Source organism: Notothenia rossii (assembly GCF_949606895.1).
Source record: "Notothenia rossii genome assembly, chromosome: 11".
NCBI classification, from domain to species: domain Eukaryota; kingdom Metazoa; phylum Chordata; class Actinopteri; order Perciformes; family Nototheniidae; genus Notothenia; species Notothenia rossii.
The window spans coordinates 13589038-13615275 of NC_136910.1; the positions used below are offsets into that span (position 1 = coordinate 13589038).

The window sequence follows — 26238 nt, forward strand, 5'->3', positions numbered from 1 at the left end:
ACCAGCTTAGATAAACACATTCATGTCTTAATAATTATAATCAAAACATATAATAAATATTATTCTGAAATGGAACAATCTGCATAATGAGTACTTTTACTTTTGGTACTTTAAGTTTATTATGATGCTAATACTATTGTACTTTTACTTGAGTAACATTTTGAATGCAGGACTTTCAAGTACATTTTTATTTGTGTTGGAAACAACCTTTCTGATTTTAATTTAAATGTAGCTGGATAATGAAGTAGGTCAACATCCAATGGGGGTAAGTGTTGGCAGCATCACAGCTGTACTGTATTACTAGGTCAGGGTAAGTATACACTCAGCACATTGAAGCCTTATTTACCTCCTGAGGCCACAGCGTCCAATAAAGGAAGCGCAGAGCATGACTCAGGGCGCCGCGGCGGAGTGGTGTGATGTGCGGGGAAGTCGCATTACTGAAATATCACCCCAGACGGACATGACGGTGAGGTTACTGCCGTTCAAAACCCCAAAAATATTTAACGCCACGAAGCTCACGTGAGCGCAAAGCGTCTGACAATGGGCGGCCAATCAGCAGCGAGGACCTGGCTCAGAGTGATGCTCATTGGCCAATGGCGGGAAGGGCGCATGCACCACCTGTGCTGGCTTGTAGAATGTCATATGATATACAATCCTCAACAGTGAACTAAATGAATGAGAAGTGACACACCCCTCTGAAGTAAGAGCATATTGTGGTGCATTTCAGTACGTTTGGTGAGAATGGGAACATATATTTTCAGCTGAAGTTGCTTACCTGTTGGTTTTGATGCAGAAGCATTTACTAAGTGCTGGTAGTACTAGTAAGTAAGCATACCATCCATGTTGCAGTGGTGAAGCAGGAAATAAAAAAAATGCATTGCTGCTTATTAAACAGAGAGCCATCTACCGTTCAAACATGGACATTGCAGGATATTAACAAAAACAACAATACTGAAATGTTAAAATGCTGATTCTTGCATTAAAAAGTTAATAAAGCAAAATGAACAACAAAAGAAGTTATATTACTTTTGAATGTAATAAGTCCATATTTTAAATAATTAGTACACTGTTTGGCAGTTTAATCCATAACAATTGTTCATATTCTTTTTGTATATTCATTCTGTTTTGTGTGTAACATCTCAAGAAACTAAAGCTTTCAAATAAATGTATGTTTATTCACTTCATTTTCATTATCTTGTATGTCAATATGTCCAACATTATATTTGTTATTGACTAACGATGAATTCATAAAACATTATTTTCTCAACCTCTGGTAAATGGATACTATCATGTTTGAAGAAATCAATCTGAAAACCTTTGAAGTGAAGTTTTATTTGAAAAAGATACCGACATGAGTAAAGTAAGCAACATGGATTGTATAAATATCTGTGCAACCAAAATGAGCACAGAGGCACTTTACTGCCTTCTGCTGCCATGATAAACCAAACTATCCAGCTTTACTTCCAGCTACAATCCTTAAAATATCATGTTTTAACCGTTAGTTCATTGTTGGTATCATTGTATGATCTAATAAACAACTAAGAACAAAAGGATAAGACTTAGCCTGGGTAAAAAGTGGAGTAAAAGCATCTATAACAGAGGGTGAAGCACCTATGTCAATTCATATGCAGTTCGACAAAAATTAATGTAATTCTAGTTTATGAGCTGCTATGTAAACTAAGCACACTGAAGAAATTATATAGAGAATCAATCTTTCACACAAGCTATCAGAAATAACAGTGCTAAAAGGGCCTGGTTGACAAAAAAAAATGGAGATAAACACAAGATAAAAAAGCATCTTGACAATCACCATATGGCAGTCTGCTGCAGTGCTTTGGCCAAAAACAGCCCGTCATGGCACAATCAACCGGACAAAATCAGTTACAGCAGATGAAGAGAACAATCAGTATTTAAGTTACAGCGTTTCCTTGATGCTTGTTGTTAATTGACCCGGTAAAAAGAATATCGGTGTGTTTTCTCCCTTGTACAAACTACACCGACAGGATAGATGTGAGTGCAGCCCACATTTATTCCTGGAGCACTGCATGTATCCTATCAGAAATGATTCAATGAGAAATATGCACGTAGTGTAATGTGAATTATGAAAATGCGACTACTTGTACAAACACCGCCTTGATTCAAACTTTGTATATTACATCAACTTTTGAATTTACACAGAATCACAACTTTTAGAATACATTCATTTTTGATCGTAAAATTACCACAGCAACATCGACAAATCTCTACAAAAATCCACCTCGCCGCCCAAATCAGCCTTCAGGAAGGAATATGTATGGAGTGATGAAGACCACAATCTGCAGTATCATCAGTAAGTATTATTCTCATTATCAAAGCATGTCATAAAGAAATAAATACATACATATATAACAATATGGTAACACTGAAGTCTGGTTGGTGCCCCCCCCACCTCCAGGGTTTAGACGCCCAGCTTGTTGGCGATGGTCATGAGCACTTTGAGGATGGGCATGAAGGCGGAGATCTCGCTGAAGTTGCTGCTGCTGACCACCTGGGTGTGGACCTCCAGGCCCCGCCGGTAGTTCTGGCTCGCCACGCAGCGGCTGATCTCGTGGAGCCCGTTCAGGATGCTGTGAGAGAGCTAAGAGACAACAAATATTACATGTTACTATGTGGCATCCTAGGTTTATGAAATGTCAGGAAATGGTACTAATATGCATAATAAGGTCTGAGTGTTCATGTAGGCATCTTTAAATGGCTTACTTGTCCAGAACTTGAGTTTGTTTTGCCTTTCTGTTGAATACACTTTAAATGAAATACTTACAAGATTATCAAGACGGTTAGTTCAGCAGAAAACCTTTTGTCCGTTAAGGGCAGTCGGTGTGCTTCAGTAGTTCACATTATTACTCAGAAATAGAAATCAATATTATTTCACAGATGTTCTGACAACTCTTAAGCATTTTTCTGCAAGTAAATTGGTTAGCAGAGGTGTTTCAAACTGGTAAAGAACTAGTGTTTTTTTCAAACACATCAGCACCTGATTGTGACTCACTGGGCTGTTTGTTTGACTTTTCGCGACTTGTAAAAACTCCCCTCGCATTGCAATCGGATTTTCTGGTTGATATCTACATAGCAAACATACAATGTGGTCAATTGCTGCTTTTTACTGTGTCACCGCTGATGTGTCGTGACTATAAATATACAAAAAGGTTTTATGGTTTCTTCTGTCATTAGTCGACCATCCTTCATTTTGCATCCATTTAAAATACGGCAGGAACTCTGAAATATTAATAGTGATTCATTGATTTACAATAATGGATCAAAGACAATATCCATTATACATTTTTTTTACTGCACAGGAGTATCATATCCTTCTAAGGGGTGGCTTTTAGCGACAACCAACAGCTCTTGTCATGAGATTTTTAATAAACGGTTATTTTCTTTAAATTCTAAAATACCAAGAGGATTATCTCTAGAGTTTAGAAATATTTTAAATAACAGCCTGTCTGGGTTGTCCTTTCAGTTAACCTTGTGTATGTAATCATTCCTTACCGACTGCTCCCTCAGTTTGTCATACAGGTATCCCAAGCGTTTGCCTGCGTCATCAAGTTTCCTCTTTGTTTGCTGAGAAAGAAAGCATTGTTATCCATTTATAGTCAAACAAGACCCAAATATGATTTTTTATTCAATAAAAACTTTATTAAAAACACAGCAACACTTAGATGCATCCACACACACACAGCTCCACTCACCGGGTCTCCTGCCGCGAGCTGGCAGCGCTGCACCAGGCTGTCGAAGGTGGACCTGAGCACCATGTGTTCAGCGGGGATTTCTTTCTGCTCCACCCGCTCTGCCGGCAGCTGCTGGAGGAGCTGAGGAAAACAAGGACACAAGTACGAGGAGTTGACGGGTTTTCCAGGTGAGAATTCGGGTAACAGCTAATTGTCACACTCACTAACCTGCACGCTTGGCTCCTGGGGGGCTCCGGGGGGGACTTGGGCGTGGTCGCGGGGCTGAGGGGCCTCCACTGGGAATCCCATCACTGGGGCTGTGATGGGGGCTGGTGGTGTGTAGTTTTCAGGGACCTGCAGACACAGTAAGACACTTAAGAGGTGGAGGAACTATAGCACAAATGGGCTTGATTTTGAACTTCAGTTAGCTTGTAGTTAGCTTGTTGCTAACTGTCGGTCTGCTTTATGGGGTTGAACAGGTGGTGGAATTATCACAGCTTGTTTGCTGTAAACAGCCGCACTCTGAATGATGTTAATGAGCACCTCTAAGGGTTTGTCACTCAGGCAATCACTTTCATATTACACCTAGTCATTTAATTCCATATTCATGATCAAATATTCATAAGTGTAGCTTTAAGAATAAACAATACTTTAAATTGGTTGAATTATTTAAAGCTTCCCATCAGAGCTGTGATTCTGAAACTGTGGTTCTTGCACCCTGAGGAATACTATGGATAAGTGGAATGGTTGTGGAGTAACTCAGGTGAACTAAATGTAAATAAATAAATAATGATTTATTTTATATATATTATTGTTGTGAAAAGTCAACAAACAGAGACTTTGACATAGATAAAAAACTATTGGTTATGTTCTTTATTCTATAGTTTTAAAGGGTATACAACTTGATTTGACGAAATAGTTGTAGACTGGAACACTTATTCAAGGAAAGCATACTATTATAAGCAATCACAGAAACTACAGACTGTGAAAAAAATGACCTAAATTAATATCTTCAGAGTTATAAATAAAGTACCTTCTTCTTCCTGGGTCCGCCTCGTACTGCCGGCGGGTCATTCCAGCCTTCATGGGGCCCTACGTCAGAGGATGAGTAAGAATGTAATTTACTTGAGGCAATTACTGTGCTGACACTCAAGCAGTAAAAGACTGTCAGCACAAGACAATTCCTTTGAGCTATTTTGAGTTAGTCTACATGGCAAACACATGTCAATAAGCCACAGATTTCAGCCATTTATGCAGAAACAACTCATGGGCCAATGTTCAGGCAGCAGCCTCATAATCACCTAACATTAACAACAAACCGACGCTGGGTAATTAAAACAATTCCATTTATATATTTTGTGTGTGTAGCTTCTGTATACATTGTTTAACATTGTTGTAAAATGTCTCCACTAATAACAATGTAATGACTAAACCCCCTAAGCCTGTTTTGTTTGAGCCTGGAAAATCTTTTTTTTGTTGGCTGCATCCTAAACTGACATCAATACAAATAAATGAGGTCACTATGTTTCCCTCAAGCATACAGCAGCACAAGCAAACACCATCCGATATGCACGGAGTGACCAGAAAAAAAAAATCATTAACCCTGTGTACTCAGTGCAATTTAATATAAAAGGAATGCAGGGTTTTTGTGTTTTTCTGGTCACTCAAGTGTATATTTCGATGCACTCTTGTTCCACATCCATCCCTAACTCTGTCACCTTGATATTCAGACTGGGAATTCAGCCAGGGAAAGAATCCTGCAGGTCAAATGAGGTTTACAGATTAACCATGACCCTCAGCAACAGATCCATCATGTGTCTCTATGAGGGACCAACATGTACCTGTAGGAGGAGGGGCCACAGGAGGGGCCGAGAAGGGCTTTACAGCAGGAGCTCCGGGGCCTCCTTGTGGGTACCCCGATCCAAGAGGGGCATAGGGACCAGGTGCCATGGGGGGTGCAGGCCCCTGGTTGTGGAGACCTCCTGGGTACATGGGGACTTGGGCCCCGGGCTGGGAGCTGGGTGAAATGGGGCCCGAGGGTAAAGAGGTAGATGGCATGAAGCTTGTCGGTGGCACCCCGGGGCTGGGCATGGGGGGCAGGCCTCTGGGGGCCGATGACGGAGGCGATAGTTGGGGTCCTGATAGGTTAGCAGCTGGCATAGAAGGACCAGGAGGAGGGAAGCTTGAGGGCCCGCCGCCCGGCATACGCTGAGGCTGGAATGGCTGATGAGGAAGGAAACCTGGGGAAGGACAGTTACATCAAAAAATAAGCTTAAAATAACTGAAAGTAGAGTACAGAGAGTCAATGTAGACCCTAAAGTAGTGTAAAAACTGCATCAAGACATATAGTTTCAGAATATTTGAAATGGTTTGAAACTCATTTAACACACTACTGATAAACTGCTGACAGTTTGACCATGTCTCTCTTTTTTTTTCTCTCCACAAGTGTTAAAACACACACACAGACACATCTCATTCAATCCTTGCATATATTGTTTTTTTACTGTCTGTTTGCATTAAAGTAAACAAATTGAAATGATGGATTATATTTATTGCAGTCATTCTGTTATTCTCTACTAGTTGCTCAGTTGTTACAGTCTTGCTATATTTTTCTCTCCCTTTAGAATGTCAAATAAATGTTATTCCCCTAATGTTGTATCGATTTTCCAGATATCGAGTGGTATAAAATTGTGAGGAAATTCTCTAGACAAAGAACCAGAAGACGAGGAGCACACTGATTATTGGAAAGCATTGACCAAGACACATTGTAGTGACACAACCGCTGATCTTCTGTCCCCTAAATGGCTCCAATCTCAGAAAGCCGGTAATCAAAACATTCCATCAGAAAAACTAAACCAGTTCGGTTTCCTGCAGAGAAACAGGCTCCAGAAGAGCTCGGCCTGATAAGATTCACCCTTTGACACATATAATCTAAAAGGACAGAATGTTTACAACCTAGCATTAAGCATATTCAAGAAGTATAAGGAGGCATTCTCTTAACACGGCTAATGAAGAGAGCCTGGGAAACAGACTAATCTCCATACAATAGGGAGGTCTAACCCCTAGGCTAAATGTTTGCTGTCTCTACAGACAGAGCAACATAAACCTAGGCAAGGAGTGGCCAATTGATAAATAAATTCTCCATCAGAAATTTGTAAAGGTATTGTATTCAGGTTGATACATTCCATCATTGTGACTAACCTGGAGCGGGAGCAGGTTGTTGGGGGTAGGGAGGCCTCGAGGCAGGGCGGGTGGAGCTGGGCGGTGGGACGTGAGAAAAAGGCGGGAGGCCAGGCCCGGAGTTGGTTGGCGTTTGTGGAGTATAAAACGACGGCATCGGAGGCTGCTGCTGCTGGGGGGCCTGGGGAGGGGCAGGGGGCTGGTACTGACTCTAGAGTTGGGGGAAGACATAACAATATGTTTCAAATAAAAGTGCAATCATCCTTAATTGCATAGGGAAGACGCTCGCAAATTGCAAATTCATTTATACCATCATTTGTGCTTTTGGTGCGGGGGCCTGAGCAGCAGGAGTGGGCTTGGCTGTGGACACATTGGCTCTGTTGAAGGAGTTTGGAGGCTGCTGTCCACCGGCGGCCTCTTCTTGAGCGTGGAAAAGCCTGTCTCTAAGCATCGTAATCCCAGCCTGTGGGGGGGGGGGGAGAAAAAATTGTGCAAAAGGGTATTTTTCAGAATCTAACAACAGAGTCAAACTTTGAATTTGGGGTTTGGGAATGAGGTTACTTGCTCTGTGTCTTACCTGGTCTGAGTTCTCCGGCAGGTAGGTCATGGCGGTGGCCAGACTGCCCTCTGCAGCCAGGATGCCGGCGTAGCAGGTCAGCTTCTCGGCCAGGATGGGGCTCTGCACGACCACCTCGCTGTTACGGAGGCGTTCAATTGATTTACGCAGCATCATCACTTTTTCCACCAGATCCTGAAAAATACACAAAAGGAAAAAAAACATGTTAATGTGACGGCAACATTCTTAAGTGCTCTTACCTTAAGGCTACAATGGTGTGTTGCTCGTACACCTAATAAAAACGGTCCTAAAAGGGTTAATAATAAACTCAGCATGTCACCAAAAGCAACCCAAGTCATCATCTTGCATGTCTTTGCATGATACAATAATTAACATGAAATCTTTTTTAACTAGGTTAATATTCTTTTACACCTGTTGATCATTTCCAGATGTGGTTACACAGAAGAATAAGACTTCACTTTCCTGCACACATGTCTATGCTTAGTGCAACAGTGTAGTTAGAATACTTTGTATATGCTACACGTATGGAAATCCTTAACTAAAGGTTATACCTCCAGGCCGAGAGGGGAGGCGCAGTCTCTGTGCAGGGCCCAGCACTCCACCAGCTTTTCAATGTTCCCAGAGCAGATGTAGCACAGACAGGCTTGCAGGCAGCGCTTCTCTGTCCTCTCATGCTCCAACCTGCCACCCAGGGTATCTACCAGGAAGAATTTCAGATTTAAACAATGCCAGGCAGAGGGAAGGCTGCATTTAGAACAGGGAGGATCTGTACAACCATAAATGCTATTCAACAAGTTTAACAAGTACTCCTGAGTTGGTACTACTACTCTGAAAGTGAGACAGCAGGATGATTATGCCTCTACATTGGTGAGTAACTTACCACACAGACGGGCAAAATCTTCAGGGTGAGCGTAGGTCAGCAGTGCAGCGAGAGCCTCCTTCCAGTTGTCCAACTCACAGCTCTGCACGATGTCACTCCAGTTCTGGGTCACCACCGATGATATGAGCTGCAGTTTGGGACAGATTTATTTAAACGTCTCCCCTGTGATTGCACCCACTGAAACTGAATTCATCGGACATACTCTTACCATTGAGATGCTGTTCTTTTGGTTGCTTAGGTATTTTTGCTGGGTTTTCTTGAGCAGCTCTTCCCCTCCGCTGATGGACAGCAGGATGGCTTCAGCGTAGCGGCCGTCATTCAGACACAGATCCACAGCGCCCTCAAAGTTACCCACCAGCAGAGCCTGGCTTATCAGACCATCAGTGTCTTCAAACCAAACGAAAAAGGTTATTGAAAGATATCCAAACAGAGATATGTGTAAGTCGTGTAATTAATTGTGTGAGCAGATGACGGGCTTTACCACATGATACAGGGATCTGGAAGTTGGAGTTTTCCTTTGGGGTCTGACTGAAGAAGTCTGCCGGTGAAACAGAACTAGGGGTTGCAGCATCACCTTCATTGGCCCTCTGGAAATACAACAAATGGTAATTTTTAGAGTTTTGCAAAAAATAATAATATTTGAAAATAAACATTGTCTGTGCAGACTTTCCGACCTCAGTGGAGAGCTGCTGCATCTTTTGTGCCAGATCTTTGGCATCTACTCCGTGCCCGTTGTGCTGGAAACTCTTCCCAAGGCATTTTGAAATCTGAATAAACACAACAACATTTTTACAGCTAAGACATCAGATAAGGGTCACATGACCATTTATAAAATATATGGCACATGTCATCTTAAAGCTACATTTAGTAATCGAGGATGCAAATAATGATTGTTTTCATTATCAATAAATCTGCAGAATATTTTCTAGTTTAACAGTTGGTGTTTAAAATGCCAAATAATATGAAAAATATCCATCTCAGTCCCTTTAGTTTTTAATATGATAGAAAACTAAGGAAAGCAAGAAAGGCTCTATATATTTCAGGGACTGAAATCAAAATGTTCGGCCAATTATTTTATGACAAAATACTCCAATCATTTATTGAATCAATGAATAGTTGCAGCTCGAAGAGGCAGCATACCTTCCTCTCCAACTCATCTTTGCTGAATCCCAAAAGTCTGAGGAATTTAACACGGGCTTCATCCTCGAAGTTGACCTGTAAACACAGAAAGTGAATATGCCTAAAAAACATTGGACACATCTGACAGATTAATGTAGTGTCACAATATCAGGGGGAGGGGAGGGCCCACCAGAAGGAACTTCCATATGTCCTGCTCAGCGTCGGACTTGGCGCTCTGGATCTTGGCCTGGCAGTAGCTGTTGAAGGAGCCCGACTGCAGCGCCGCCTGCAGCTCCCTGGAGCGCTGGAGCAACTCTGTCTCCGTGGTAACCTGGCTCACAAACACTTGTCTGGGGACAGGCTGGGGGCTCTGCACGGGAGCCGGCTTCGGATTCTCAAAGGTTACCAGCTTTCCACCGAACTGAAAGAAAAAAAAAAAACACCAGATCAGCCATGAAGGGGAAAAACAAATGCTGTTTTAACACCTGGTTAGAAATATTTTATTTTTCACTTACAGCAAAGGAAGCCCCCACTGGCCTGCGCACCCACTTAGGGGGCTTCTTCAAAGGGGAGACAATGGTGTCCTGCACTACAGGCTGAGGAACCTGCAGGGGAGGAAGCACCTGCCCTGTGCCAAAGGGATCCATTGCATCAAATGAGGAAGATATCTGTAAAAAAAAAAAAAGTGAAATGTTAACACAAGCACTTCACAACTCTGTCCTGTAGAGCTGAAACACAAAGTTGATTGACAGGAAGAAAACAGTTTTAAAACTTTTTAGGATCCTCAAATGTAAAATTGTTGACATAAATCATACAAAAGAAACACATTTAAATATGTCTACTAGTCATTTAAATGTGTTGTTATAATATTGTTCATTCCTCGTTATCAATCCTTGCACACCAGCACCATCTTGTGGACAAACATTGCAGTGCAGCACACGTCCTAGGATTAAATAAATCGCATATAAGAAGAGCCACTAACCGTATCAGCTGTGCTTTGCTGCTGAGCCTTCAGACTCCCTCCCATCACAGAGTACACGGTGATCCTCCCATCGAATGAGGCAGCTGACAGCAGGGCCGGATTCCTGGGGCACCACTGGATATCGAAACACCACTGGTTTGTTGTTGGAAGCTCGTAAATAACCTGAAATGAAGAAAAGTTACATATAAGAATCCAAAAGCAGTCACAATAATGAGGCAAGGTCATTCATGCATTACATGGAGGAAGCATCTACCTCTCCAGTGTTTGGATTCCAGCAGAGGATCCTGTTGTCTTTAGCACTACTCAGCAGGAGCTCGGGGTCCGCCTGGCTCCAGGACATGGACAGAATTCCCCTGTAACAAGCATACGGTTATGACATAACATGACAACTACACAACTTAAAATACCACAAACTGTTAAAGCCTCACCTTGTGTGGTTCTCAAAGACTTTAAGAGGGGATGTAGCAAAACGGAGGTCCCACATCTGGATGACTGGCATCCGATCATCCTCAGAGGATAACACCAACTGAGTGGCCACCTCAGGGTGCCAGAGCATTCCTGAATAATGCATCTGAAATCACAAACAAACGAGACGATAAACAAAGGTTTAAATTCCAATGGTATGAGCATATGCGATATTGCACAGAAATCATTAATGTTTATATGTGTTTGTTATAGCAATCTAATTGCAAGCCAATAAACAAAAGTTAGAGGGTATGGCTTAGTGATATGAACCATAAAAAGCCAATCAGCTGTTTGATACAGATCCTCAGACTCTGCATTGATTATTGTCCAGTGGGCTGTGAATAACAGCTATACACATGTTCAATCATCTCAAACATGTTAGTATATGGGCTTTATTGATTGAGTCATAAAACAAAAATAATTCTTGCAGTGATTTGGCAGAATTAAACATTCACCAACCCTGTTGCTGTGGTCACTGATCTTGATGATGGGCTCGTTCTTTCTCAGATCCCAAACAACCGCTTTCCCACTGGGGTTGGCAGAGGCCAGGATGTGCTGTACCTGTCTGTTCCAGGACACAACACTGATGTCTTCAGCAGGCTGAAAGAAGAGATTAAGGCTGTTACTGTCAAACAACCTTGACTGTGGCTGAGGCTTCCGGTCACAACTCACAGACATGAAATTACAAAGGTAAAGAAACTAGAAGAAAGTGGCTATTTGCGGTTTCGATTTTTTGTTTTGACTCAAATCTTACATTTGGTCAGGATCAAAACAAGTAAGTAAACTCATCTCTTCCGACAGACACTAAAGCTATGATCTCTGACTGCACCCACCTGTGTCTTCGCTCCTGGTGTCATTGGACTGCTAAAGTTGTTCAGATCCCAGATATATATCTCTGAATCATTTGCACCTGAAGCAAGGAGATTACTCTGTGTGAGGAAAATTGAGAAGGATTAATGGTTTGTTCTTCAGCACCAGAACAAAGAATCCCTTCTGTATAGACTGCGTATAATGACACAGACACATTTAACCACATATATTTACCTGAAACGGGTTGAAATCGAGTGCTCGGATGGGTCCAGTATGTTTGTCAGACTGTCCGATTACTGCCTCTGCACCGGAGCTCATTATGACCTCTGGGTTGTATACAGTTAATGTGCCATTTTCACTGCCAGCAACCAGTCTCCCTCCAGTACCATCTTCTCCCATTCCATAATTCACCCAGACAATACTGTGAAATCTATGGAATATATAAAGTATAGTGAGTTGTTTGAAACATATTCATAGCCAGAGTGTAAGTGTTTAGGTGAGCAGTCTTCTGCTTCACATTTTTGTCTAAATCCCACCTAAAATATTAGAAAAAGAGGAATAAAACAGATGGGAAAAAAATTACCAAGGATTAAGTGTTTTCATTTGAAATCAGCCATTAATTATTTCCAATTGAGGTGAACACCATATTTGTTTTTCAAACTACACAAGACTGAGCATAAGGTAGAAGATAGGTGTCTTATGTGTAGAAAGTGATTTTCTAAAAATAAACTGTGTTACTAGGGTAATCATTTGATCCTGACTAACAAAATACTGAAGCTTCCAACTGTATACAGGGCAGGCCTTCATTCTGTTCTAAAAAGCCACATCCCTTCTCTACAATGGTTATTATAGATAGTGGTAATATCTTATTTGTGTATAATTTACCTGTTTGACGTGGGTAATGACCCTTTGAGCTGCATCTCTAAAGATGGGTCAGAGAAATCCACCTCAAATATCTCCAGGGCTGATGTGGTATTAAAAGAGGCATCCAGCTGCTGTGCTGATGTTCCCAATGCCAGGTGGATAGGGTGGTGTTCGGCAGGACTCCACGCCTGGTGGGCAGTCCTCTGGATCTCCTTCAGCCTCATTTTGCTAAGTGTGAAGTCCTGGACAGATGAAGGAACTCCAGTACATCAAGTATAAAACATGTATTTCTTAACAATTGCTGTGGGTTAACAATATATGTTTTAATACCTTACAATCTGCCTTCACAACTGAAACACCTTCTAGTGTAACTCCAACAGGGTAACACCCTTACTGACAGATTGTCTCCGACTATTTCCTGAAGCTGACGGCTAATGTTAACATACGTTTGCCGATACAGCTAAATTTTACAGTTGTTCCACAGGGTCTTATAACCAAAATGTAAGGTCAACTGCAACATGAATTCAACATAGTTACCTGTGATATAATACATACAATTGTCGCAGAACAACCAATAAGTTATTTCAATACTTAAGCTAACATGACATGTAGTTAGCTAACGTTAGCATTCCGCACCTCTATGTTTCATACACGTAGCCTTAGTTAGTTTTTATCAAATGTAACACATAATGTCTGAAGCAACCAAAGCCTCACTCACTAGGAAATCTAATTTATTATACATGCCACTACACAAGTAAGAAGTCATGATCAAACAGCTTAACGTTGCCTACAGTGCCTGGTAGTTTCAGTATATAACCGTAGCCGGTGTTGCTAAAGCAATTTAACCAACAGCCACCACCCTTGTTACCATATAAACAGAAACGTTGTGTCTCAGACAAGATTTAGCTCAGCAGCAAAAAGGTAAATATGTCTTTGAGAATAACTCACGTCAACTGTCTTTATTACAGCTTTCCTGCCGGCATCCACAACAAACTGGAGCTAGCTACTTATCAGCCAAGCTAGCAGCTTAGCCGCAAACAGCTTCCGATCAAAGTACTTTGCCGTGTTGTCACTGAGCTACGGTAGCCGACAAGGATATTTCTAATTTGGTCTTGGTCTTGGTTAGCCCCGAGGTTGCCGTTGAAAATATGTATTTTGTAAATATCCTGCATTCACAACAAAGAACTAATCTTCAGATATTCTTTGTCACTTATTAGTTAAGATTAAATCATTTAATTGTTGAACTATTTGCCAACTATTTCGTTACACTGTGCTCGCATTGTGTAATGACAATAAAGTAATCTAATCTATACACAAAAAAGCAACAACACAAAGAGGAATGTAACTTCATAGGAGTTTTTATTCTTGACAGAAATATATATACACAGTTAGACTCATCAAGTCATTAGATTTTATAATTTACGACTTCCTCTGGTGCTTTTTCCGGATCTCCTCCGTTCTCCAAGTACAGGTTGTTATAGGGATACTGTTTTGGTGCCTGGAAGAGAGACAAATGCTTTAATACATGTTGTGTACGTTTTTACATAAGGAACACTCATCTACGGGTGACACAGCACTGATAAGAAGATACATTTACACATTAACACTGATACACAATTACTATTATATTTTTCATTATCCTCAAACAGTTAAACAGTTTAGTTCACATTGATCAAAAGTATTATTGCGTGAAATGGGGTAACAGCAAAACAGAGAATGGAAGAAGCCAGGAAAGAGCATATACAGTAAACAGGGTCCTTTATTTTAATGAATATCCACAAGTTAGTTTCTTAGTTTCAAACAATCATACTGTGCATTGTTTCTACTCGAGTGTTTCTTTGAACTGAAAAACTTTATTAATTTTATTTTACATATACTAAATTACCAGAAAGCTAGCTATAATGAGCTATTACTTAGGTGGACAACGTGTTATGTACCCAACAATTGTGCTGAGGGTTTGTCTAAAAGCAAGTGGACAAAATAATCAAATTATATATATATATATAAAAATAGGTTTTGGTAGTCAACCCAAGCTCAAATGAAATAGGACAGCAAAATGGTTAGGTTATGGTTTATAACCCTTAAATGCATAATGGAATAATAAGTACACATCTAACACAAGATGGACTAAGTAACAGTTGTTTTTACAGTATATGTCAGATAATTTAAACAGGAAAGCAATTTGAGTTAGTTATATACTTGTTATACTACATGTGTAGACTGCATCTGTTAATTGAAACTTTGGATTGGGAAGCGTAAAACATCAGGTGGTTACATAACAAAGTGAAAGAAAAATGATTAAATAAGAGCGAGTGGTGAGCTAAAGCCAGGAATCTTCTCACTTTTAAAATGTTGTTTTACTGCTCGATTTTAAAATTAGACTTTTTATCAAAAATGTTCCTCCGTAAAGCGTCTTTGAGCACCTGATATAGCGCTTGATAATTAAAATGTATTATTATTATTACTTTTAAAGTATTGATTAATAGACAATTCACCGTATCTAGTAGGGGTGCACCGAATGGGAAATTCTTGGCTACTTCTTATTGTAGACATTTTTTACCAATGTTGTTCAGCTACCTGATTATGGAAAAAGACATGATTATGGCCAAACTTAACTTAACTTAAATAATAATCACTATTATGGGTCCATAACACATTTATTCAGCACTTTTGAATGCATACAGTACATTAATTCCAAGTCAAGTGCATTTTCTTTTCTCTGTAGGATAACTACAAGAAGGTGCATTCAGAACAAAGCCAAGGTTCTTTAAAACTGCATAAACATCTAGGCCAGTAGGCCTACAACAAAATAGTGTAAATAAAGACTGTAACAGCCAGGCCTTCAACAACAACAAATGCACCTATAAGTTTGGTAACCTAACATGTTGTTGTGATGACGTAATCAAAACGCGGCGACAAGCACGGCGCGCGACCATGCTCGCGGCTGGCTCAGAGCCAACATGTCTGCCGCTTGGAGATATTTAAAAATATCAGAGAGAGGCGCGGATTGCGATTTGTAAAACGTGTTCAGCTGACATTTCTCGAGGGGGTGTAACTGCAAAGACTTTCACCACTTCGGGATTACTCCACCACTTGAAATCAAAACACCCGGACAAATATGCGAAGTATGATCAACGTAACCCTGTTCTCTGACATTCGCTGATATTTTTTCGGCCGAAAGGGCCTTTTAAACCATTTTCGGCCGATAATTTTCGGTGGCCGAATATTCGGTGCATCCTTAGTATCTAGTACAAAAACAAATCACAGCAACAGACTTTACTTACAACAGGCTGGTAAGATGGAAATTGCTCCCCAACGTAGAACATGAACATCATGAACCCGATGAAACCAAACATCGTTTTGCACATGGAGGACCAGGACATAGAGCTGGGAGACGTATCCACACGGTTCCTGGTGAACATGTCGAAATTCCAATGCATCTAAAAATAGACAGAGAACAATCAGTTCTCAAAAGAGCAACCTTAAACTGTAAAAGGGTGTAGTGCCTCTGTACAATCAAGCTGATCTGACAACAACCAAAAGTAATTGTGTCTAAACAGATGAATGATAAACTGCACAGAAACATGTTTTTATTTGATTATTTCTAGAACTGTCAAAATATAAAGTTACAATAGTGTTTTCACAGAGTAAAGACCAAATATGCATGTACCTTCTTCAGAAATTACACAATATTATGCAGGTATTTAGTCTCTTAAGGGCAGCAGCAATGCACAATACATACAATTATAGATTATTAATAGGGATATTTAGTTTGTAAACAATTCGTGTAGGAGCCATTTCCTTGGTTTATAAAATGTATCATTTTAGAGTACATTGATAGCATGAGATTGTGTGGTGTATATTATTTATTATTTAATTTGAGTGTGTTAGTCCTGCAGATCACCACAATATATACTTTGGAAAAAGATTTCAAAGTAACAGCTAACATATATTTTGCATTTCTGGGGCACATTTACAGAAGCAACATGCGATTACAAACAGTGGCAGCATCACACTTTACAGAGAACAAAGTGTAAAGGTTCACAATTGTGATGTTTGTTTTGATAAGTGAAACATGTTCATTATTACATATAAACAACATATGTTGCACATTAGGTTTGGCAATTTCGAATAACTTGTAGTCTGTTATACAAGTAGTTTTAGGTCGTATCTGATGGCAATATGTCATCAGTCTCTTACCGGCTCTCCCCAGTTCCTCCTCAGGTCAGGGTGGTCCCACTGGTACCAGGGGTCCCTCTCCTGCTGAGATTTATCTGGTAGCTTTGGATAATCGCCATAGCTACAAAAGCAAAGATGGCAGTTAGTCAACCCACACACTTAATTGCTTTGTTACTGGCGAATTAGGCATTGGGAATGGTTGGTACCGTACACAGAACAATGGATGAGCTGAACAATACTTTTCAATACCGCAGAAAGACAACACTTTTGAACTTCCATGCATGGCTCTTAAAATAAAGCTTACCCCTCGCCTTGGTTGGGATATGGTTTATAGTCCTCCACCCTCATATTGTACTTCTTTGCAGCAGCAGCCTTCGCTTCGGGGGTCAACGGGTAGGAACTAGGCAGATCAGCCTTTGAACCACCAGAGGCTAAAACACAGACGATTACATATGTGAATAAACCAAGTCGAAGTAAAAGGAGTTCGTAAGCTAATAAGAATCAAGAAACAACAATCATTGTGCAGAGAATATCGGTAGCCACTCAGCTAGCCTAGGCTAACGTTAGCATGTCAAGGTTACGTTGATTCGAGGCTTTATGCTTTAGTCTCTGACTCCTATTTACAGTTAAATGTACTTTTTACAGTTTGACCGAAGTCTGTAACACTACTGACCTGCCCTACATCCCGGCAAAAGGGCTGAAAGGCCAGAACCTTTCCCCCTGGAGAGAGCCTGGGCCCAGCGTCGGAAACCAACCCCAGCCATGTTTACGGACTGCTGCTGTCTGATAGACAGAAGTACGCATGCGCTAAATTGAAGTACGGATCGGCACAAGGAAACTTTTCAATACATACTAAGCAGCTATTAATTCATCCCTTTAAGTTTCTTTCTAACGCATTGAACTTCTGCGTGAGCCATTTGACCTGGCAACAATATATTAATATCACAAGTGACAACTTAAGGAACTACTAGAAAATGTATTTTATAGTGTTTTATTCATCTTATATGTGTGAGTGGCAGACACCATCATATCAGAGCAAAGTGTGACAGTGACATGAAAACTCCTCCAGCGGCTGAAGGAAACTTGTTCTCAGAGTGAATGCACTGAAGCCCTGATCCCTCGTTCCTCTTCCCATCAGATCCAGCTCAGGTGCAAGAATGCATTTACTGGGGGATCGTCACTCTGCCGCCAGTGACAAATTGAAGAAAATCAATCAGAGAAGTTCTGCTATGTCCTTCTCCACATTCTGAATGGGGCAATGAAGTTCATACCTGCAGTAAAGGGAAAACATTAGTTACATTATTATAGTTATCTATCGTCTAGCCTAATGAAGGGCTGATTGGGTTTCTTACTCACTGTCTATGACCTATAGCTTTACCTTTTGAAGGGCAATCCATCTGCGGTAATTAGGAATTTTTCAAAATTCCACCGTATATCATTGACTTTTATTGGGGACCAGTAGAATTTCTTCAAATCTCCAATAACAGGGTTTACATATGGCAAAGATTCCTGTTAAGAAGAAGAACAGTGTATGTAAATACTGTTTCACTTAAGTGTCATCAGCTAATCGTATTCAGAATCTTTGTAAAACACATAGCCTACCTTTAGATAGGTGAAAAGAGGCTCTTCATTTATCCCATTCACCTCAACCTTTCCAAAGACAGGGAACCTTGGCACAAACCCCCCACCAGGTCTCACGTACTTAAGAACGTTGAGGGTTTCATGATTGACCTCTGAAAAACCAAAGTACAACAAGTTATTACAAATGAAAACCAAGTGTTTATTCACAACTTTGTGTCAAAGAACTTGTATAACGTGTATAAATGAAATAAATTAAGGTAAAAAAATACTGTTAAAATAAAAGTGAGTGAGTAGTATTTAGTAGCATGAAATGGACATCTTTAAGTATTATATGCGTGACAACCTTTTTAGTTAAAACTATATGACAGTTGGGTAAATGTCATAGACTGTATATACAGTATATGTATAGAAATGTACACAGTTAAAAAAGACTACCTCATTCCTGTTGATACAGTATAATATACCAGTTAAAAAATGTGTTATTTCTGAGTCTTTTCAAAAGCTTCAGTGTACTCACCAGGTGACTGAAGGCCGAACTGGTTGCTGGGGAATGCCAGTACAGTAAAGTTAAGGTCGCCATACATTTCCATCAGTGCATTCAGTCGGTGGTACTAAGGGAAACGGACACAAAATCAGAGGCCATTGATAAAAATGAGTGCACAGGTTATGTGTTATGATATTTTGTGATCTGCGTGTAATCAATCAGAGCTCTTGAAGAATATTACCTCTTCTATTGTTGACCCTCAGAAGGTAGCAACATTGATGACGAGAAGCACTTTACTCCTGTAGTTACTGAGCGGAACCTGCTGTCCATCCAGGGTCTCCACAGAGAAATCATAGATTGATTTATTCTCCATGCTTGTACTTTAGCTTGTATATGGGATTGTAGTCAGTCAAGAGTGAGTATTCACCCGGCTGTCCTGTTGGCTCATCTCATTCACTGAAACATAACTCATGGGTCAGCAATTGTTCAGCATGACTGACTTCATTGTTCTCCTGGGCAGAGGTGAGCTGTTCAGCATACTTGTCCCAGGAAAAGAGGCTGATAATGTGGTGACAGCTAATTGGCATTGGGAAGTTACAAATTAAATATATATGATTTTGGCAGCATCCTTTTCTCTTTAGAACTGACACTTACAGAAAAAAGGGTTCAACATTAAGAGTACGATTGGGCTGTTCGTACATTCATATTCTCATTTGTTGTGCAGCTTTATTATAACTAAAGTTGCTGCAAAGTGAAAACTGCAGTGTATTTATATGTATGTTTAATTCTTCCTAAGATTTGGAAGCAGTTATTTAGAATAATAAGCTGCTTATGTTGTTTCGTAAATAAAGGAGTTCCTTAAAATCAACTTGACCAAACATTTATGATCCTAGGAGGTATCCATGAAACATGTTGTAGGAATATTTGTATCAATAGCAAATATGTTAATTACTTTAACATGACCATTGACGTAAACCCGGAAATTAAAGCAACTGCTGCGTTTTGTTTGCCGTAAACGCTCAAATCCATGACTATATTGGATCTAAGTAATCTAAATACGAGTTCTCTGACATTTAATAAAAATACTTGTATTTGTAAACTACCGTACCAAACATGTACTCTTTAAAATTATGATGGCAGTTGGTGTTTTAGTTAACAAGTGTGGTGGCGTAAAATGTGACTACTTTGCATTACTTGGAGTCACAATGAAAAATTGGTTATAATGAAGCGATAACAATATATATGTGTGGTTGTATCATTCTTTAATATCAAATCCTGGCTTTCATCTTCCTTTAATAGTTCCTTTGTTAGTATCAACAAGGTTTTTGGAAAGATCTTGGGCCATTACTATCCTAATGTAAAGTATTCCGACAGCCCCTGAATGCAGCATTGGGTTTGGGCTACACCTCAAACGCTTTCAAGATGCTAAATGAAAATACGTTATTTTGGCATCTATGTGAAGAACAACAACTGATCACAAACTCTGTAAAGCACTGTTGACTCAGAATGGATGAAGAAGCTCAGATGCAAACGTAAGTGCCTTTTAAAAAGAGAGTTGTGTGTTTAAACAGCAGCTGGATTGGTAGCCCCCGGAGAGCTAGCCTCTCAGCTAACAGTGATAGCGACAACAACCACAGGGATGTACCATAGCTGGCTGTTGCTCTCATTTACCTATTTTTGGCAGCATGCTTTGATTATAAATAACCGTGACAAGGATGATTTAACATTACTTATTGCGATGTTATTTTATCGTAATTATTCTTAATTTAGTACACGTTTATTAACATTTATGTGTGGTTAATATGAGTGTTGTGAGCGTTGCATGCAGTGTCAAAGTTCAGCTGTAAAGCACGGTTTGCATTTCTTCTGCAGATGCCATATTTTGGACTTGCCCTGGGAGGATGTTCTTGTTCCACATATTTTATGCTTCCTGCCACTGCAACACCTTGTGAGCCTGCAGAGGGTGAGCAGGCAGTTCCACAGCCTCATCCAGGTGTATCTGGCCAACTGCAGGACTTTTGATCTGTCCTCGGTAAGTCCTGAGATTTTTACAGTAAATATACATTGAGGAGCATGTTGTGGAAGTCTAATTCTATACATAATGCGAAGCAGAAATTGTAAATTTTACTTAAGTTTTGTTTACAACTTTACTTATTGTTTACTTTTTCATTTACATATTAAAAATATGAATACACAAACAAAATCCACTAATGTATTACGATATATTATTACATTTTAAGCTACTGGGCAGTATATCAAGTAATTAAACTCTCAAACTTTAAAACTGGATGAACAAAATAATATATAATAATAAATAAGTATATTCTGGAAATATAATATATAAAGTTCCTCTGCAGTTCTGCTTGGTCAGTACTTTTGGTACTTTTAAGTATATGTTGTTGCCGATGCTTTTGTACTTCTACTTAACTAAGAGTTTTGAAAGCAGGGCTTTTACTTCAGAGTATTTCTACACTGTGGTATTAGCAGTTATGCTATTGTATATTATAAGTAAAATATGTGAATACTTCTTCCACCAATGATCTGTTGTGATGTTTTCAGATTGGACCATCAGTTCCCAAGGAAGCGTTTTGCTCCATGTTAAAGGACAACAAAGTCCTCCACAGCCTGTGTCTTTCCAGTTGTTCTGATTGGGTGACAGACAAGGAGCTGCTGCCAGTTATCGGCCAGAACCAGCACCTGCAGAGAGTGGACATGAGCAGCTGTGTTGGTCTCACCCGTCACTCCCTGGTGGCTGTGTCCTTGAGCTGCATGCACCTCCTGCACCTCGGCCTGGCGCACTGCGAGTGGGTGGACAGCCTGTCGCTGCGCAGCCTGGCGGACCACTGCGGGGGTCTGCAGTCGATCAACATCACGGCCTGCCGCCAGCTCAAGGACGACGCCATCTGCTACATGGCCAAGAAGTGCTTGAAGTTGAGGTCTTTATCCCTGGCAGTCAACGCCAATGTCACTGACGAGTCGGTGGAGGAGGTGGCCAAAAACTGCAGGGGCCTGGAGCAGCTGGACCTGACAGGCTGCCTGCGGGTCAGGAACCAGTCCATCAGGTATATCATCTCTTATTTTCAAGTGTAATCCAGATTTGTGCCATCCCTGCCCACACTGTTACATGCACCACCTCTCTTGATCCTCTGCATGCTGTGCTCACAGGACTCTTGCCGAGTACTGCCCGAAGCTGCAGTCCCTGAAGGTGAATCACTGTCACAATGTGACAGAGTCCAGCCTGGACCCTCTACGGAAGCGCAATGTAGTGATAGATGTTGAGCCGCCCCTACAGAGGGCTCTGGTGCTTCTTCAGGATGTGCTGGGGTTTGCTCCCTTTATCAATCTCCAGATATAGGCAAAGGGCCATCTATCCGTCCAACACAGGTAGGTAATATCAACAGTATATCTACTGTATGAGTTTGTGACATGTTCACATCCAAGACTGAGTTAGAATTCTCCCACAATGTATTTATAACGAGTCTATTTGTAGCAGATACTGGTGGTGATCGCATTTGCCTTGTTTCAGGTGTCTTCATCAAAGCAGCCGCTCTCAGCTGCATCACATGTGCACGTGAGTTGTTCTAAGAAACGTCAAGATGTTTTACACTCAAGTTTAAAAATAATGTTGACAAAGAATCTCAGTGGAATGTGATCAAAGATGCATATTGAGGATGAAGCTGAAAATAAGTCTACCTTTGAAAAGACTGAAGAAAGCCATGTACTTTTAAGAATTGATGTCTCACGTCCAAAAGATGTCACTGCACTTTCATTTAGTGTTTTCATAATGTGGCTTTATAGAGAAGCAGATAGTAAAGTGAATTGTTTTGTTGTTTTTTAACCAAAGTTTACTTTTATGTTTCATTTAGGAGCATTACAAATGTTTGAGTTTAATTAAACATTTCATTTTGCATGTTTATGACGGTTTAAAGGATAAATTCACCCAAATCACGCAGAAAACATTTTCTCACTTACGATTTTAGGTGTCCAGGTTTTTATTATCTGCACCACTGAGTCTTCTGCTTTTACCACAATACAGTGAAGATAAATGCAATGTTGTTAGTGGTGCTGTCTAGTGTCTTCCAGAAAGAAACAATCCACAGACTTCTCTGTGAACCCTTTTTAACTGTTTCCTAATGCAAACTGTGTTGCTCTCAGTAACACCAAAACTATCTGCATGTCTAAATGCAGAGATTTGTGAGAGAAATGTTTTCAAAATGTGGTGATGCGGGTGAAGTACCCCTTAAAACCATACCGTTAATCAACCCATTTCTTTTTTTAAAAATTAAGTATGGGTTTTTATTAAGAAACATTCCCGTTTAACACTTGAAATTCATTTTGTAAAAAGTACCTAAATTGCTGTTGCCTAACAAGGCAGATGGAGGATGTAAGAACTATTAAATTCCAAAATATCATCAGAATGGACTGTTGTTATTTTACTACTATATAAATCTTCTTCAGTTTAACATCTGGATGCACAATCCATCCATTTCTCCTATAATGTCGAATCCAACACCTCAAAGAGCAAATCTAAAACCAATGCTCTCTTTTGTTTTCAAATTTAGAATAGCTTTTTTTTAAGGAAACATGTGGGCAGAGCCTTGTGTTGCTTACAACTACCAACTCTACTGATTTAATGTAACAAATAAAATAAAACATAGACTTATATAATCACATTTATAAAGAGAGGTGTACTGTGGCTCCCTTTTCAACACCTGTTAGGATTTGTCCAAGTAAGTGTTGTTTCTCAAAGACCAAAAAAGTTGTTCTTTTTAGCAATGATTTTGTGTTTTCAACAAGAAAATAGTGACTAATGAGTCCTACTTTTTTAATTTGAGCTTTCTTAATAGTTGAAAATGGAAAAAAAATGGCCCATAACTTTTAACTTTCTCCTGTAATTTTTTTTTAAAATTTCAAGTGTAAGACGTTACTGTCAAAACATTGCAGTGGTGGAGCTAAAGATGTCTCTTTATCTGTGTGTGACTCAAAGTGACACAAGGTGGCAGCAATGAGTCAGGAAATGTGTCTATTTTAATTCTGTTTGAGAGGTTGCATGACTTCAACACTACATCCAAGAAAAGTAGTAGTTTACAATGTTAAATAGGTCCGAGCACAGTATCACGTGTGTATAAAAATAATTTGAATGTCTTTTTCTAATATTTAAAGAAGAAGAGTTCAAGACTAATGTTTGATGGTTTGGTGGATTGTGAATATAAACAGCTTTACGATCGTTTAACACCTGATGCAGTGAATGCACAATAAGAATGAATGCTTCCCCTTGTTAAAATTCCACGGTACAGTTTCCTCTGGTTGTCCGATTGGCAGGCTATTGTAACTCTCCTCTGCGACAGCACAACAGGTCTATTTTCCACTTGATGGCATGGTTTACCCCATCTGCTGCGTGCTGTCCACAAAGCTGCGTTTGCACCAACAGAGAGTTTTGTTTGGAGGGCTTCAGGGATCGACCAGCGTCCTTCTGTTAGCTGTGCTCATCATCATATTGTACCGCTGTGCCTCCGAGGACACATCACAGTGTCATTAGTTATAAATTCAATCTTGAAATTTCAATTCTTAAATCATATCATGCAGTAAACACTCATATAAACAAAAATGAGCAAGTTTTTCCTCTCATTCTTAAGTGTCGTTAGCATCATGACCTCTTTTAAATAATACGTGATGCAAGATAGATATTATCCTTGTAGCATAATGCATGGAGAATTTCAATTTACTGTAAGATAGGCTTTTTGAAATAGACAAATAACGGCTTTCATCTTTATTAATTAGAATAAATAACATCTTCAGTGTGCAGTGGCTGGCCCTGTTGCTGCTCAGCAGTCAGCGGGTTAAAAACGTTTCAGACTCCATTCATCATATAGGACCTCAATTAGCATTGATCTGCAGGGGGGAAAGAAACATAGCTGCGTTATTATATACCGTGGAGCAATTTCTGTTCCAGTGATTGAGTGTATGGGGGGATTTCTCAAACATAGCCCGCCTTACATATTTTGTCTTCCTGTCAATAATCTGGCACTTGTCTAAATTATTGATCAATAGCAACTGATCATTTTATACCCAAGCACAACAATAAAGTTGGTCCTTTTTTTTCATTCTGCATGCCGTTTTAGCTCCCAGCTTGTGAAATATACTGTACTTATTAAAACAAAGAATAAATCTGAGTTTAATCTCTGGCTGCTTTTAAAGTCCTCTCTGACAGAATAAGTTACTGATGCAGTGCAGAGGCATCGTGAGAGTCACTCATGTGTGTTGTGGCGGCTGGTTCACATTAAAAACATAGCAATCCTTTTAAAAACAAAGATTTATCATGGTAGACATTTTGATTTCAACAAGTAGGGAAATGTACAATAACATTATCTGCAATGGCTGTTTTAAGTGTCCTAGATAGGGCTGTGGGAACGTTTTTCAGATGGGAAAGGGGCTAGATTCTTTATTTTCATTTATAAAAGTAATTCCCTGCCCTGCATTATTAATATTTTATGTGGAACCTATTATGGTTTGTGCTAACAAATACAACTGTAAACAATTACAACTTTTACATTTTTTGGAAGTTGCTTTCCATATAAATATGGTTGCCTCTCTTTTATTAATATTATAGCAGCATTATGTCAATATTGTGTTTCTAAAGCATGTTTTCCTTCTTTAAAATAGCTATTGGCCTTATATGTACAGGTCAACTACCACTTGTCGTCCGTCACAAAGCATCACAGTCAAACAAGAGAATTCAATGTCAATTTTACCTCAGGCAAACTGTAAATAGAATCTAATTTAGGTTGGAAACCAAAGAAATTAATGACTTTTTGGGAGCAATTTTCATGTTTTCATTAGCCAACTGAATAATAAAGAATTATCCAACACTTTTAAGTTATCTATATTAATGTTATCTATATTAATTTAACTCCAGAATGTGTAAAAACAGATCCTGTTAAAGAAACTAATCAGAAATCAGTTTAGGCCACCTTTCCTTAATTAAAAGGAGTTCATATAAGGTGGAGAGAGAATTACCGTAGCTTCAGATGGGCCCAAAACTGTGTCAGAGATTCTGTTCATTTTCATATTTTTAATTAACAGACTTCACCTCCCGTCTTCCATCAGTGCATGATTCTTTCTTTCATTTATTTGATGTAGTTTATCTCCTCCAACCATTCATACACAACCTTATTGGATCCTGCGACTTAGGGATCCGTCCTTTGGCCACCAGAGAAGCATAACTAATGACAACATTACAGTGGTTTTGTGAGCGTGGCCATCAAAATGTCGATCAACCAAGCAAGAAATAATGTTGGGTTTTAACATCAGCATGAATAAACATGGTCTCAATTTAGGAAGATTTTGAAGTTGTTGATTAACACAAGAACAATCTGCCTCTTCAGGGTTCATATGTGTGTCATGGATGTG

At 39.8% G+C, this 26238-nt stretch overlaps 4 protein-coding genes across 8 annotated transcripts; 1 reads left to right on the forward strand and 3 right to left on the reverse strand.

Annotated features, from left to right (window-relative positions):
- Nucleotides 1–1312: 1312 nt before the first annotated feature.
- Nucleotides 1313–13686, reverse strand: sec31b (SEC31 homolog B, COPII coat complex component). 4 transcript variants are annotated; one of them, XM_079657400.1, is made up of 26 exons: nucleotides 13533–13686; nucleotides 12606–12826; nucleotides 11955–12150; nucleotides 11744–11839; nucleotides 11370–11510; nucleotides 10874–11016; nucleotides 10699–10798; nucleotides 10446–10607; nucleotides 9979–10131; nucleotides 9654–9884; nucleotides 9485–9559; nucleotides 9019–9111; nucleotides 8826–8931; nucleotides 8553–8731; nucleotides 8345–8471; nucleotides 8016–8161; nucleotides 7465–7638; nucleotides 7198–7350; nucleotides 6909–7098; nucleotides 5549–5947; nucleotides 5426–5464; nucleotides 4741–4799; nucleotides 3936–4061; nucleotides 3729–3848; nucleotides 3529–3600; nucleotides 1313–2617 (listed from the first exon to the last, which is right to left on the reverse strand). In XM_079657400.1, the coding sequence occupies exons 2-26, from the start codon at nucleotides 12806–12808 to the stop codon at nucleotides 2438–2440; spliced, it is 3663 nt and encodes a 1220-aa protein (XP_079513526.1). In that variant the 5' UTR covers nucleotides 12809–12826; nucleotides 13533–13686; the 3' UTR covers nucleotides 1313–2437. The 4 variants fall into 4 exon arrangements, with proteins under 4 accessions (XP_079513526.1, XP_079513527.1, XP_079513524.1 ...); XM_079657401.1 differs by lacking the exon at nucleotides 5426–5464; XM_079657398.1 differs by having other exon boundaries at nucleotides 8826–9111.
- Nucleotides 13687–13926: 240 nt separating this feature from the next.
- On the reverse strand, nucleotides 13927–17579 carry ndufb8 (NADH:ubiquinone oxidoreductase subunit B8). Its single transcript, XM_079657402.1, has 5 exons — nucleotides 17437–17579; nucleotides 17068–17194; nucleotides 16785–16884; nucleotides 15869–16024; nucleotides 13927–14082 (listed from the first exon to the last, which is right to left on the reverse strand). Exons 1-5 carry the CDS (start codon nucleotides 17525–17527, stop codon nucleotides 13990–13992), a joined length of 567 nt encoding a protein of 188 aa, XP_079513528.1. The 5' UTR covers nucleotides 17528–17579; the 3' UTR covers nucleotides 13927–13989.
- A 558-nt stretch (nucleotides 17580–18137) lies between these two features.
- Nucleotides 18138–19205, reverse strand: gpx9 (glutathione peroxidase 9; the record flags this gene model as incomplete). The annotated part of the gene is made up of 4 exons (XM_079660235.1): nucleotides 19070–19205; nucleotides 18862–18955; nucleotides 18366–18496; nucleotides 18138–18272 (listed from the first exon to the last, which is right to left on the reverse strand). Exons 1-4 carry the CDS (start codon nucleotides 19199–19201, stop codon nucleotides 18138–18140), a joined length of 492 nt encoding a protein of 163 aa, XP_079516361.1. The 5' UTR covers nucleotides 19202–19205.
- Nucleotides 19206–20191: 986 nt separating this feature from the next.
- Nucleotides 20192–23240, forward strand: fbxl15 (F-box and leucine-rich repeat protein 15). Of its 2 annotated transcripts, XM_079660254.1 has the most exons (5): nucleotides 20192–20360; nucleotides 20701–20860; nucleotides 21388–21890; nucleotides 21994–22212; nucleotides 22355–23240. In XM_079660254.1, the coding sequence occupies exons 1-4, from the start codon at nucleotides 20335–20337 to the stop codon at nucleotides 22181–22183; spliced, it is 879 nt and encodes a 292-aa protein (XP_079516380.1). In that variant the 5' UTR covers nucleotides 20192–20334; the 3' UTR covers nucleotides 22184–22212; nucleotides 22355–23240. The 2 variants fall into 2 exon arrangements, with proteins under 2 accessions (XP_079516380.1, XP_079516379.1); XM_079660253.1 differs by lacking the exon at nucleotides 20192–20360 and having other exon boundaries at nucleotides 20636–20860.
- Nucleotides 23241–26238: the final 2998 nt, after the last annotated feature.